At 38.8% G+C, this 15,917-nt stretch overlaps 1 protein-coding gene across 5 annotated transcripts in view; it reads right to left on the bottom strand.

Moving 5' to 3' along the window:
• The window catches only part of FGF12 (fibroblast growth factor 12), a 766,619-nt gene that overhangs the window by 251,536 nt on the left and 499,166 nt on the right, over positions 1-15,917 (bottom strand). For all 5 annotated transcript variants that reach the window (XM_053710232.1, XM_053710233.1, XM_053710231.1 and 2 more), the window contains one exon: positions 577-687. In XM_053710232.1, the coding sequence (XP_053566207.1) occupies positions 577-687 (111 nt within the window). The remainder of the gene's footprint in view (positions 1-576; positions 688-15,917) is intronic.

The raw sequence follows: 15,917 nt of genomic DNA, 5'->3' as shown, positions 1-15,917 counted from the left end.
TATTTCAAAACGTTAACTCAACTAAAATATTACTTTTGAAGTTGGCGGCAGAGCTCAGGGAATTTGAATTTCAGCGCTACATCAAAAAGTAAGTTATAGCGTATCTTCATTACAACTGATGAATTAAACTACTAAAATAGCACTAACATTCCATATCTGTTTAAGCAAAGGGGAAAGTTTATTATCATCACTTTAATTTAAACAATATTTACATGTTATAATACAACGTATACATGCAAACTAGAACACAAAAACCAAACCAAAGATGCATGCAGAGAAGACTGTGACTTACTGGCAGGAAAAAAGGGTACCTTTGAATAATTTTATTTGTAAAAAAAAATTAATAATAATAATTAAAAAAAAGTGTGTGTATAAATATATAAATATATATAATTAAACAGCCTGGAGTTATGAATACTTCTGGATGTTTGGAAATTTACTAACAAACACATTAAATGTGATAAACAACTTTAGAGCTCCTGAAGTGGTTTGGGTAGACAAATCTGCATCAGGGACATCATCAGGCAGTAAATTTGATTTGTAAATGGGATTCAAATGGTGATTTTTTGTCCTTACTGTAGTCACTGTTTTCGTCCTTTGTCCCATCAATGCTGCCATCTGGGTGCATCTGCAGGAAGAAGCCCTGCTGGCTGAATAACCTTGTGACAATTCCTTTCAGCTGGGGTTCTGTAAAAAAATAAATACCATAAATACAACACTTAGAACTGTGCTCAGTGATTGTACACAGGAAAGAATGCTGAGTCACCAGGATAGGAAGTGAATACGGTAATTAGAGTTGGCTAGATCACCTGCCTCCGCTTGCTTCCAGCTGAGATTCAAGGAGGTGCAATTGTATTAAAAGAGATGATGCTCAGAAATGCATAAACCAAATTAATGCAAAGAGATAGAGTATTACATTTACTTTCAAGCAAGATAAAACACAACTTTACTAATGAAATTGTATCTCGACTTTCAACTGTCTTTACATTTCTAATGAGTTTGCTTACACACTGAGTGATAGATTGTGAATTCATTTTCATCGCACAAACTTACAAATGTTAAAGCTGCCACTATATGACCTGACAAAGTGACAAAGTGACAATAAATGTGTGCTTTCACTAAAGTTCAGTGTACAGCTACTACTAAACCCCATTTATGATTTAGACAGAGAACACGATTTCCAACTTACTTGCTTCATTCTCTTGGTATAATTTGTTGCACTTGTGTGGAGCGCTACATGGCTGCAAACACTGCTGCCACCTAGTGCTCTTGCAGATGTATATTATTGTTAAATATATTCTGGCAAAACTGCTGCAATATACTGCTCCAGATACAGGCATGATCCTGAGCCAACGTACAAGCTTTTAAACAAAGGATAACAAATAAAAAAACAAAGTCAATTTGATAATAGGTGAATTGGAAATTGGATTCAGTCTGAATCATGAATATTTGTATCCCTTTAGTGTAAGTGAGCTTTACTGACAGCTATCAAAGTACAGTACTGCAACCAAATAAAAAGTGACACATGCTATTCACATTATTATATACGTCCACTGCAAAATGATATTCTAGCAAATTGCAGAAAGAAACATTTCAATACCATAATTCCTTCATATTGTTTTTCACTATTGCTTGTCTCAAAACTGAACTCATTTTTAATGCTTATTTTATTCATGAGAAAAGTTTTAACAAGTGACATTAAAGTACAACATACCTAGCATAATGACATCAGCGATATATTAGGCTGAATATGGGTTTAAACATTTATAAGACATCATCAAACCTGCAATTGTACCTTTTGTGAGTCAGACAAAGCACGCCTTTTTAAAACATTTTCCAATTGGGTTAGGTTAGGTCTGATGGTATTCTTTGTTGATAAACATACCTACTGTAAGCTTGCACGTGCTTGGAGAACTAACAAAGAGTGCTGCCATCTAATGATTTTGCAAATGTAGAATATTGTTAAAATATTCTTACAAAACTGCTGACATACAGTGCTGCAGACATGTGCATGCTCCTGAACCTACCTACCTGCTTTTCAACACAAGATGCCAAAAGAGTAAATTTGATAATAGAAATAAACATGAAACTTTTAAAAAAATCTTAGGGTTTCATGTCCTGTACCACTAAGGGATAGATTAGCTATAAAGCAATGTTGTCAACAGCATAGATGTGCTCTTATATTAAAAGGACATGAAACCCACATTGTTTCTTTCATGATTTAGACACAGCATACATTTTAAAACAACTTTCCAATCTACTTCCATTATCAGTTTTGCTTCATTCTCTTGGTATCCTTTGTAGAAGAAGCAGCAATGCATTACTGAGAGCAATACAAAAACATCCCCTTACACATGACAAGAGGCATATATAATAGGCTTTGAAATTCTACTTATTATTTCCAATGTAATAAAAGTCTGGCATTTGAAACATGCTGCATGTAAAACTTTGCAGAATTAGCACATTTGTGAAGTGTCACATGATAGACCATACAGACCGCAACCAGTGGAATAGTCCGACACCAATACAAATACACTGATGCATGTCTGCAGCATTTTATGAAATGCAGTTACATCTTTATCATGGTCTGTAAGTGTATTTAAAGGGACACTGTACCCAATTTTTTTTCTTTTGCAATTCAGAAAGAGCATGCAATTTTAAGCAACTTTCTAATTTACTCCTATTATCAATTTTTCTTCGTTCTCTTGCTATCATTATTTGAAAAAGAAGGCATCTAAGCTTTTTTTGGTTTCAGTACTCTGGGCAGCACTTTTTTATTGGTGGATGAATTTATCCACCAATCAGCAAGGACAACCCAGGTTGTTCACCAAAAATGGGCCGGCATCTAAACTTACATTCTTGCATTTCAAATAAAGATACAAAGAGAATGAAGAAAATTTGATAATAGGAGTAAATTATAAAGTTCCTTAAAATTTCATGCTCATTCTGAATCACAAAAGAATTTTTTTGGGTACAGTGTCCCTTTAAGCCAATGGTGCACTGCATCATGCATCATGTCAGAATCAATGAAATTATGAGTGCATGGCATAATCAATGAAATTTTAAATGCTGACAAAAATAAGCAAAAATTACACTTGAATGGCTTCTGTTTTGTAATGTTAAGGAATGTAACCCAAAATACTATTTTAATAAATAATTGTATCGTTTTTGTATATGATTTTGCCAGTGTTATTTATATTTAAACCAATAAACAGGTACTAATTGAATACATTTACATTTTTCAGACTGGTCTAATGCTTTCAGCGACCCTTCAATGCTATGTGTTTAACCCCTACAAAGTTCCTGAGCAGCAGCAGCAGTCGAATGAGTTAGAGCATTTCATTCTTGTACTATAATGTCTCTTTAAGTACTCTATTGCAAAAGATCTACGTGCAAAATAAAAGTTCTAAAAGTGTTTAAAACCCTGATGAGATTCTTTGTCTTGATTGTGATCTGTTAGCTGTAAATGAGTATGTGCACTGCTCTAAGCAATCGCCACTCAGCTGGCTTAGGCAATTTGCAACTTTTTACATCATACTTAGGTTACAAAATTTGAGCCTAAGGGGCCGATTTATGTAGCTGCGAATGCAGCTGTTTCCGCGTGTGCCTTCTGGCTCGCCGGAAACTTAAGTTAAGAAGCAGCGGTTTTAAGACTGCTGCTCCTTAACTCGTCCACCATCTCTGAGGCGGCGAACAGCAATCATCCCGATTGGATACGATCTGGATGATTGACACCCCCTGCTACGTAAATCTGCAGGGGGCGGCATTGCACAAGCATTTCACACAAAATGCTTGCGCAATGATAAATGCTGACAGCGTATGCTGTTGGCATTTATCGATGTCGGGCGGACATGATCCGATACAGCCGATCATGTCCACCCGCATCTTCATAAATCTGCCCCTAAGTGTCTATAGGGGGTGTAGAACAAGTACAATTTCCAGTGGGTTTTTACAGCGAAAGCAGCCAAAAATAACAAAGTAGTTTCAGCTTTACTAATTACATTAATGTATTTATTTATTTTTGAGGGATTCAATTTTGAGTTTAATATCTCTTATATTCTGTAAAATGTTTAAATATGAGTATACAAGGTGGCCCTCGTTTTACAACGGTTCAATTTACACCGTTTCAGAATAACAACCTTTTTTTCCAGTCATGCGACTGCTATTGAAAAGCATTGAGAAGCAGTGCATTTATTAAAATAGCCAGTAGGTGGAGCTATCCGCTTGTGTTGCAGCAAAGCCAAGTAAGCTGAAATTAATCAGTTTAACCAGACCTGAGCTATGGAGCAGATTTCAAAGGAACAAGATCTTCCTGTCTATAAATCATTCCAGATTGGAATGCATAGAAAGAACTGTTTGCAGAAAAATGCAAGTGAAGTCTGTGTTGTGTGTTTATTTAATTAGGTTTATAATGCTGTTTAGCAAATGTTTTTGTTCATTTAACTTAGTTTAATTACATATTCTGTGTTGTCTGATTATTTTATTAGGTTTATAATGCTGTTTAGCATTTAAAGTCTTCATGTCAAAGCTTTAAAAATAATGTATTAGATGTTACTTATGACAATTTTGAGAGGGGCCTGGAACCTCTCCCCCTCACTTCCCATTGACTTACATTATAAACTGGGTTTCAATTTACAACGGTTTCGATTTACAACCATTCCTTCTGGAACCTAACCCCGGCGTAAACTGAGGGCTACCTGTATTTCTTTTTTTCTACTGTACTAAAAAAAATTGAATTCCTTTAGGTTAAATATGCTATAATATTTCTGACTAGCAATCATTAAACACACAACATTGGAAAGTAGTTAGTTTGAGATATTTCAAATTGTGGTGTTTTTGAAACTCAACCACATGGTGCTAAAATTGACTCAATAGTTCTGATTAGAGTTGTTTTAAAATCCTTTATTAACTACAAGATTTGAAACGTTGTGATTGCATCCACTGCCAGTCTCAGAGGTTACAGCAGTACTGATTGGTGGATACATACCATTCACTGCCTTGCCTATCAATCAAGCTAGTGCCCAAGAGAGTAAGCACCATAAGCACCTCTCATATCAGTTCCTGGGTGCTTCCCAGAGGCAATGTACAGTCCTTGCATACTTTCAACTTTGTATGTCCCTTTGACCTGTGTTTATTAGCCCTTTGCATTAGTAATCAGGTAGATAGCGTATGCAGGGAAAAAATAGGAATAGTCTGATTAGAGGAATCTAACAATATTCTTTTAAAGTACAATGTATGCACTGCATTTGCCTAAATGTAATGAAGATATTATAAACCTTTACACAACTCGATTGAGAATCATTAAATTGCAAATAAGAAAAGCATATCAATATTGAGACATGTTACATAAAAAATGCAGTGGGTATACAACTCTCAGGGAATATTACATTTTAAAGGGATACGAAACCCAAAATTTTTCTTTACTAATTCAGATAGAGCATCCAATTTTAACCATCTTTCTAATTTACTTCTATTATAAAATGTTCTTATTTCTCTTGATATCTTTTGTTGAAAGCAGAGGCGTATGCTTAGGAGTCTGACCATTTCTGGAGCACTAGACGGCAGCTGTTTTGCAACAGTGTTATCCACTTGCAAGAGCACTAGATGGCAGCACTATTTTCTGCCTTGCAGTGCTCCAGATGCCTACCTAGGTATCTCTGCAACAAAGAATATCATGGGAACAAAGAAAATTGGATTATAGAAGTAAATTAGAAACTTTTTTTTTAAATAGTATGCTCTGAATGACAAAAACATTTTTTGGGTTTCATATCCCTTTAAGAGGTCAAAAAATATGTGAGAGAAGAGATGTTGGGGCAGAGATTGATCAGATATGTATAAATTAAGAGGCAAAACGAACTGGTCACTAATTGGTCATTAGAGTAAATAGGTTTATTACAGTTTGTCAACCAGACGTCAGTGGGTTCTTGAGTCAGATCTGGCTGATAAATAGCCAGTAAACTGTAATGACTGGCATCCAACAAATCCATCTAATTTTGTGTTCTTGCATTCCCGTAAATGTGTTACATTGGCTTCATTAGCTGGCAATCTGTTCCATCTGACAATCTGGCACTGCAACAGTGAAAATCTGTAACACTGGCACAATTGTATTTATGAAATGCTTCTGGGCAAACCTCCTTTTATCACTTGGATTCAAAGACAGATGTTCTCTCTGCCTTGAGGAATCCCGTGTGATATGTGTCGTCCACATTATTAAACACATTCTGTCAGGCGGCAAAAGGCCTGAAGCAACTGACTCAGGAGGTTCCATATTCTGCACCCTATAGTCCTCACGTAAACCTCTCTGTGCCGAAAAGATTGATGGTATGTTACTCAACAACTGTACCAATTAGATATTAGTAGTTCACCTTCATACATACTTTGTATTTAAATAAATAAAAAATAACTCAATTCACTTTCAAATTTAATTGAATTTAATTAACTGGTTGTCTAGTAGCATACATACAGAAATGACAGGTTTTGACACATTATCATTATATCATCTCAATTTTATAGTTAAAATTCCCGTAGTTACAGGGCTACAGATATATTTGAAAATGCCCTTCAATCCATCCAAACTATAAATAATTAAGAAACATGGCATTCATCCATGTTTAACATTAATCATAATGCTATAGATAATATAGTCAATGGATGTAATGTAAACTAATGTTAGTGGTTGATATTTCTAATATATACAAGGGTGTGTTATTAATCAGGGGCTCGATCCGATAAAAATCGTCGCCCGCAAAAGCCGGCGACGCCAATATTTGCGCTGGTTTGGTATTCTATATACAGCGTAACCTAGAAGTTACGCGCGTATATTTCTGCCGTCGCCCGTAGTTTTTTGGGCCATAGGCAGGTATACCAAACCAGCGCAGTTTGGTATCCAATATACAGCGGAAGGACTTACTTGGCGTAAATGGAGAAATCTAACTCCATTTTGACCTCGCCACAAAAAGCAGCCGTAAGAAGCCTTACGCTGACTATTGGAGCCCCGTAACTCCCTAAACTAGCTGCTAAATAAACCTAACACCTAACGCATGCGCAATGTCTATCTACCTGTCAACCGCGATCTGCTAAATAAAACCTAACACCTAACGCATGCGCAATGTCTATCTACCTGTCAACCGCGATCCCCAGCCGCAATCCCTAATAAAGTATTTAACCCCTAAACCGCCGCTCCCGGACCCCGTCGCCATCTACATAAACTAACCCCCTACTGTGAGCCCCTAAAACCGCCACCATTTAACTGATCTATCCCCTAATGTGAACCCCTTACACCGCCGCCATCTACCTGATCTATCCTGTAATCTGACCCCTTACACCGCCGCCACCTATATAAAAATTATTAACCCCTAATCTAATCTCCCTATACAGCCGCCAGCTATATTAATATTATTAACCCCTAATCTAATATCCCTAAAGTAATAAGCTCTATTACCAGCCCTTAAAAGGGCCTTTTGCAGGGCTTTGCCCCAAAGTAAACAGCTCTTTTGCCCTATAACCTGCCCTCCCTACACCATCGCCACCTATATTAATAGTATTAACCCCTAATGTAAGCCCCTTACACTGCCGCCATCTATATTAAAATTATTAACCCCTAATTTAATCTACCTACCCCGCCGCCAGCTATATTATCTATATTAACCCTAAGTATATTATAGTTAATATAGTTATTACATTATATATATTAACTATATTAACCATAATTATATTAGGGTTAATATAGTTAATATAGTTACTATAGTATTTATATTAACTATATTAACTCTATCTAACCCTAACACCCCTAACTAAATTCTTATTAAATAAATCTAATTCATATTATAAACTAAAATATTCCTATTTAAATCTAAATACTTACCTATAAAATAAACCCTAAGATAGCTACAATATAATTAATAATTACATTGTAGCTATGTTAGGGTTTATATTTATTTTACAGGTAAATTGTTAATTATTTTAACTAGGTATAATAGCTATTAAATAGTTCTTAACTATTTAATAGCTACCTAGTTAAAATAATTACCCAATTACCTGTAAAATAAATCCTAACCTAAGTTACAAATACACCTACACTATCAATAAATTAAATAAACTACAAATATCTAAACTAAAATACAATTAAATAAACTAAACTAAATTACATAAAAAAACAAACACTAAATTACAAAAAAATAAAAAAAAGATTACAAGATTTTTAAGCTAATTACACCTATTCTAAGCCCCCTAATAAAATAATAAAGCCCCCCAAAATAAAAAAAATTCCCTACCCTATTCTAAATGAAAAAAAGTTCAAAGCTCTTTTACCTTACCAGCCCTTAAAAGGGCCTTTTGCGGGGCATGCCCCAAAGAAAACTGCTCTTTTGCCTGAAAAAAAAGCACAATACCACTCCCCAACATTACAACCCACCACCCACATACCCCTAATCTAACCCAAACCCCCCTTAAATAAACCTAACACTACCCCCCTGAAGATCTCCCTACCTTGTCTTCACCCAGCGGGGCCGAACTCCTCATCCGATCCGGGCGATGTCTTTATCCAAGCGGCAAAGAAGAAGTCTTCATCCCGGCGATGTCTTTATCCAAGTGGCAGCAAAGTCTTCTTCCATCCGACAGCATCTTCCATCAAGCGGCATCTTCAATCTTCTTTCTTGCCGCTTGGATAAAGACATCGCTTAGAATAGGTGTAATTAGCTTAAAAATCTTGTAATCTTTTTTTTTATTTTTTGTAATTTAGTGTTTGTTTGTTTTTGTAATTTAGTTTAGTTTATTTAATTGTATTTTAGTTTAGATATTTGTAGTTTAATTTATTGATAGTGTAGGTGTATTTTTAACTTAGGTTAGGATTTATTTTACAGGTAATTGGGTAATTATTTTAACTAGGTAGCTATTAAATATTTATTAACTATTTAATAGCTATTGTACCTAGTTAAAATAAATACGAAGTTACCTGTAAAATAAATATAAACCCTAAAATAGCTACAATGTAATTATTAATTACATTGTAGCTATCTTAGGGTTTATTTTATAGGTAAGTATTTAGATTTAAATAGGAATATTTTAATTAATAATATTAATATTAGATTTATCTTAATAAGAGTTTAGTTAGGGATGTTAGAGTTAGATAGGGTTATTATACTTAATATATAAATAATATAATAACGATATTAACTATATTAACCCTAATATAATTAGTTAATATAGTTAATATAGTTAATATAGCTGGCGGCGGTGTAGGGGGATTAGATTAGGGGTTAATACATTTATTATAGGTGGCCGGCAAAAAGTGCTGGAAAAAGAGCAGTTTACTTTGGGGTAATGCCACGCAAAAAGCCCTTTTCAGGGCTATTTGTAGGGTTAGACTTAGGTTTAGTGGTAGGGATAGTTTAGTATTTTAGGGGTTAAATAATTTAATATAGATGGCCGCGGGGTCCGGGAGAGGCGGTTTAGGGCTTAATAACTTTATTAGGTAGCGGCGTGGTCCGGGAGCGGCGGTTTAGGGGTTAATAACTTTTTTTATTGTTAGGATAGTGAGGGGGGATAGCGGATAGAGGGTTAGACGTGTCGGGCTATGTTAGGGAGGCGTGTTAGACAGTACGGGAGATTTCATACTTTAGTCAGGTTTTGTAGGCGCCAGCAGTTTCTAACGTGGCGTAAGTCACTGGCGACGCCAGAAATTTGTACTTGCGCAGATTTCTGGACATCGCTGGTTTATCCGACTTACGGCACGTTAGCAACTGACGGTGCCGTATATTGGATAGCTCGAGATGCGAGCTGAAACTGCGGGCGCCGTGGCTCGCTTGCGCCGCAAACTACGCCGTATATCGGATCGCGCCCCAGGGGAGGAATGTTTCTAGTCCAGAGGAAAAAAGTTAAAAATAAGAAAAATAAAATAAAAATATATTTGTAGACTAGAGGAGATGTTCGGCCCTGTATGTATATATATAATGTTTGGAGGCAGGACGGATTTTTGATCTGGACACGGTCTCCCTGAGGGGATTGAATACTACTATAGATTATGCTTGCTGCTACAAGAAATGAAAGGACTGCAGGAATCTTCTATGTTCTAAAGCTTAAATCTAAGTTTCTACCAATTCCATGAGATATGAAGGGGGGTTTAGTTTCCCAATTTACCCAGGGCGGTGGGATTAGCTCTTTTAAGGTTTGTTCTGACAGCGGTCACATTGATACCAGGGGGTATAGATTGGTCCGCTATAGTCAGAGCACACTTTTGATTGTGTAATAAGCTAAATCAGATGCACTGTGTATATATTCACACTTTGATTAATTTTTATCATATTGTTCACTACAGTATGTTATTATATAGTAGTTATTTTTGCTTTTTATGTATGATCACGACCGTGATCGCGCTCTCTCTCTCAGCACATTGTTCTGGGTTCTATGTTTGTTTACCCTGTGCTATGGTAACCAATCATGCCGTCCTTGGTATTGGCTGGTGCAGACTGATAACATTCCAGCGTGAGGTAAGGTGCTCTGTATGGGAGGACTGCGCGGTCCCGCTCATGATCAGCTGTTTGTACTTCAGATAATGTAGGTTTGGGTATTTAAGTAATACTTATTCTCTGGATACTTGTATATACAGCCTGTATACTGTGTGTCCGGGACAATACGTTATGTGATAAATCTGCAGCTTGCTCTTACAGTAGACGTTACATTTGTTGCTCTCCGCTGGTTGAGTTTGATCACAGTGAAGATGAAATTACACTCACTGGTTTCTAAGAAATCTTTTTAGGACCTAAAACGTTTGCTAAGAGCACCACAAACACCAACCGGTGTGCAGGGACATCCCATGTAAACGGAAGCTGAGAGATGACTATAGTTTGTGTAGGTCTGTATACACATGTGCAAAGCTGTCAGTGTGTTCATAGCTGGCACAAACCTTTAGATGAAACAGGAGCAGCGTCTGGGAGGCGAGTAAGATCACACCACCTCTTGTGCCAAGGTGGGAGCAATCAGGTTATAAGGGGTCATCAGATACTCAAATGCAGGGAGGGTGTATTTCTGTAACGGACCGCAGCTGTAAAATCAGGGGCACAAGCTCGATGCGGCTGTGTGGCAGTGGCTGCAGTGGGACAAGGTAAAGGGGTGATGTGTAGTGAAACACCGTGGTGCACAGGACAGTGTGTAAGGTGGTGTGTGCATGCACAGCCAGTGGGCAAGGTGAAGGGGTGCTGCGTCCATGTGTTGTGACAGGCTCTGGTACAAAGGACAGTGGGCAAGGTAGCGTGTGCTGAGCTCATGTGTAGTGATAAACACAAGACAATGTGCCACTGGGTCTGATGACCCCTTATAACCTGATTGCTCCCCCAAAAAATAGGCACTTAGGCAGAAATAAATTTGCGCCCGGTGTCCCAGTACTGTGCGATCACACTCGCATTAGATAAATGTTCTAAGACCTGCAAGGGCGCAAATTTATTTCTACCTAAGTGCCTACTTTTTTGGGGAGCAATCAGGTTATAAGGGGTCATCAGACACTCAAATGCAGGGAGGGTGTATTTCTGTAACGGACCGCAGCTGTAAAATCAGGGGCACAAGCCACATCAATTGAGATAAAGTTGAATGTGGATTTAGGTATCTGCTAAAAAACATAAAATATAATAACAATTGCTTGGTAAGGTCTGTTTTATTCTAGTGCCCAGTCAGCTCCTGGTTGGATATTATTTCTCTATTATAATCTGGGGCACAGACCATCACATCGCCGCCTGCCCGGCACTCACTGCCTCTCATTCTCTGTAATACACAGCGCACAGCATGGATGAGAGGTAGTGAGTGCCGGGTATGAACAGCTGCTAGAGAGCTGAAATTGCAGGAGCGCGCAGGGACGAGAAGAAAGGACAGGATCCTGTTAGTACAAGCTTTTGGGAGACGTCAGAGGAGGAGGGGTCAGGCGGCCATTTCAAAAAGGCCAGATGAGATCAGTAAGTGTATTTTCTGCCAAAGTTTATTTAGATGAAAATTTGGCTACAGTTTACTGTAAAGATCATTATTTAACTAATCTAAATAAGTTAAAGTAATTTTTGGGTTGACTGTCCCTTTAAGAAGCGGTGCTCTTAATACTGCTGCCATAGAGTGCTCAATATATGTGCACGCTCCTTAGCATATTTAAATATACTCTTCAACCAGAGAAAAAGTACATTTGATAACAGAAGTAACTTGGAAGATTGTGTTGAATATAGAGCAAGCAATTAAAGAACAATATTCAGCAATATTTTTTTATACTATAAACATGTTTTATCATATGATTACTTTTTACATTTGAGGCACATGGCTTCTTTTCTATAGCCTATTAAAATTAGGTTTGGTATTTATTCACAAGTCCTGAACATCAAACAAGAAATGCAAATTAGTGCATAAAACTCACGTATGCACCACTGGCTGTTAGGGACAACTCCTACAGTTCTATTGGGAGTCTCCAAAAGCATAGTAAACAGATGGTTTATTTAGACCATGAACATCTATTATTAAAAAAAAAAAAAAAATACAAAAATAAAATAAACATAAATATTTTGATTTATTTTTTTCTTTTAATAAAGAAAAACATGAATGGACATGAAACCCATTTTTTTTCTTTTATGATTTAAATAGAACGTAGATTTTTTTTTTAAAACAACTTTCCAATAGTGCTTAATTGTCTCTGTATAATTTATTGAAAAAGCAGCAATGAACTGCTGAAAGCTAGATGAACGCATTTGTAAGCCAATGACATGAGGCATATATGTGCAGCCACCAATCAGAAGCTAGCTCCCAGTGCTCCCAGCTTCTAAGCCTACCTAGGTATGATTTTCTAAAAAGGATACCAAGAGTACAAAGCAAATTTGAAAATAGAAGTACATTGAAAAGTTGTTTAAAATTATATGCTCTATGTCACGCCGCGCCGCTCTAGCTGTTGCTAGGGACGCGGCGCCTGCTGTTCTGTTTGTTGCCTAGGGTAGAGTCGGCTCCTGTGTGCGTGTGCAGTGACATCATCGCCGAACGCTCCTTTCGTTCTGAAGCTGGTCAGGATCTCCTGTGGCACGAATCCTGCGCCTATGTAAGTTGCTCACTTTCTACCTATCGCTGCCCAAGTATAGGCTTTACTTAGTGTGCTCCTGGGTGTGATTGTTACTGTATTCTGGATTGCCATAACGTTATTTAACTCTGCCTGTCTGACTACTCTGCTTGCTTAACCCCTAAGGTACTGGATTGCCATAACGTTATTGAACTCTGCCTGTCTGACTACTCTGCTTGCTTAACCCCTAAAGTACCGGATTGCCATACTGTTATTGAACACTGCCTGTCTGACTACTCTGCTTGCTTAACACCTAAAGTACCGGATTGCCATACTGTTATTGAACTCTGCCTGTCTGACTACTCTGCTTGCTTAACCCCTAAAGTACCGGATTGCCATACTGTTATTGAACTCTGCCTGTCTGACTACTCTGCTTGCTTAACCCCTAAAGTACCGGATTGCCATACTGTTATTGAACTCTGCCTGTCTGACTACTCTGCTTGCTTAACCCCTAAAGTACCGGATTGCCATACTGTTATTGAACTCTGCCTGTCTGACTACTCTGCTTGCTTAACCCCTAAAGTACCGGATTGCCATACTGTTATTGAACTCTGCCTGTCTGACTACTCTGCTTGCTTAACCCTAAAATAATGGGTTGCCATACAGTTGCTGAACTCTGCCTGTCTGACCACTCTGCCTGTTTAACCCTTGAACCATTGGATTGCTATACTGTTAACGAACTCTTCCTGCCTGACCATTCTATTGGTTTATTCCTGAACTGTAATTATCGGTTTCCCTTTGTTGCCAATTCCTGCCTTTTTCCGGTCCCTCTATTGGTTTACCCTTAAACTGCCATACCGCTGGATTCCCTACCTGTTGCTGCCAAAGACTAGCTGCCTATTATGAGTACCGCTTACCTCATTTTGCAAACTTTCTCTGCTCTGGGATATTCCCTATATTCCAGCTTGACGCCGGGATAAGAAGACTACTGGCCAAGTTTGGTCTGATAGTGAAATATCCCACAAGCATTACACTATGTGAGTAATGAAAGAAAGATATTGGGTTTCATATAACCTTTAACTTGTTTTGTCACAGAGACAATAACAAAAACAAAGAGAAAAACAAAACGTGACTTAATATTTAGATTACAGTTTCAGTGTTGAAAATACACTTAAAGGGGCACTTAAAAGGACATTATGCACTCATTTTTTGCTTGCATAAAGGTTTTGTAGATGATCTATTTACATAGCCCATAAAGTTTTTTTGTTTTTTTTAAAATGTATAGTTTTGCTTATTTTTAAATAACATTGCTCTAAATTTCAGACTCCTAACAAGCTCCAAAGTTTTATGAGAATACCGTCAGCCAGTGACGTGCTGTCATAGGAGGCAGGGGAGGCAGCGCCTCCCCTGTCCTATGTGTGTAATTACACTCACTTTATTTATAATGTTAAAAATAAAAAATATATATATTTTTTATTTTTATATATAAATTTTTTTTAGGTAACCAAGGTACCCCCCTCCCCCCCCCCACCTCTGCCGCCTGCCACCCGCCAGCTAGAGAATGTGCCACCCAGTGGCACTTAAGTCTCTGTCTGCAGCCCATACCGTATCTTATAGAGGCTGCTCTCTAAGCAGCTGCCGGAGTGTGATGTCAGAGCTCAGCTCACTGCTCCATGTCTAAGTGCTGCTAGAGACTGCGCCACCCAGTGGCACTTAAGTCTCTTTGCAGCCCATACAGATCCTATTAGAGGCTGCTCTCTAAGCAGCTGCCTGAGTGTGACGTGGGTGTCAGAGGCTCAGAGCTCACTGCTATTGGAGGCGTGCTCCAGTAGGACTGGCGGGAATCAAGGACAAGAAGAGAGAAGAGACCAGAGAAGACAGAAGAGCTGAGTGCTGAGCCTGACAGTGCTGAGATGGACCTGCCCTGGATAACGGTAAGTAAAGTATTTTATTGCCCTGTTTGTGAGCCAGGCAGCCTACAGGTCTACAATGACAACCTAGAGAGAGTAAGTTACACTATGGTACTGTACTGGTGCTGGTGTAATTTTATTTTCTCAACTTTTTTTTTTCAACTTTTTTTTTTTCTTGCCTCCTCTGTCTCTCCCTTTCTCCCTCCCCCTCTGTCTCTCCCTTTCTCCCTCCCCCTCTGTCTCTCCCTTTCTCCCTCCCCCTCTGTCTCTCTCCCCTCTGTCTGTCTCTCTCTCCCCTCTGTGTCTCTCTTTCTCTCTCTCCCCCTCTGTCTCTCTCCCCTCTGTCTCTCTCTCCCCACTGTCTCTCTCTTCTCTCTCTCCCCTCTGTCTCTCTCTTTCTCTCTCTCCCCCTCTGTCTCTCTCTCCCCCTCTGTCTCTCTCTCCCCCTCTGTCTCTCTCTCCCCTCTCTCTTCTCTCTCTCCCCTCTGTCTCTCTCTCTCTCTCTCTCCCCCTCTCTTCTCTCTCTCCCCTCTGTCTCTCTCTCTCTCTCTCTCCCCCTCTGTCTGTCTGTCTCTCTCTCCCCTCTGTGTCTCTCTTTCTCCCTCTACCCCTCTCTTCTCTCTCTCTCCCCTCTGTCTCTCTATCCCTTCCCCTCTGTCTCTCTATCCCTCCCCCTCTGTCTCTCTATCCCTCCCCCTCTGTCTCTCTCTCTCTCACCGCATCTCTCTCTCCCCCTCTGTCTCTCTATCCCTCCTCCTCTGTCTCTCTCTCCTCTCTCTCTCTCTCTCTCTCTCTCTCCCTTCTGTCTCTCCCTTTCTCCATCCCCCTCTGTCTCTCTCTCCCCCCTCTCTCTCTCCCTTCTGTCTCTCCCTTTCTCCATCCCCCTCTGTCTCTCTCTCTCTCCCATCTGTCTCTCTCTCTCCCCTCTCTCTCTCCTCTGTCTCTCTCTCCCCCTCTGTCTCTCTATCCCTCCCCCTCTGTCTCTTTATCCCTCC

Source organism: Bombina bombina, chromosome 4 (genome assembly GCF_027579735.1).
Source record: "Bombina bombina isolate aBomBom1 chromosome 4, aBomBom1.pri, whole genome shotgun sequence".
NCBI classification, from domain to species: Eukaryota; Metazoa; Chordata; class Amphibia; order Anura; family Bombinatoridae; genus Bombina; species Bombina bombina.
The sequence above is the reverse complement of the archived record's forward strand: the minus strand, read 5'-3'. Positions and strand labels throughout refer to the sequence as shown.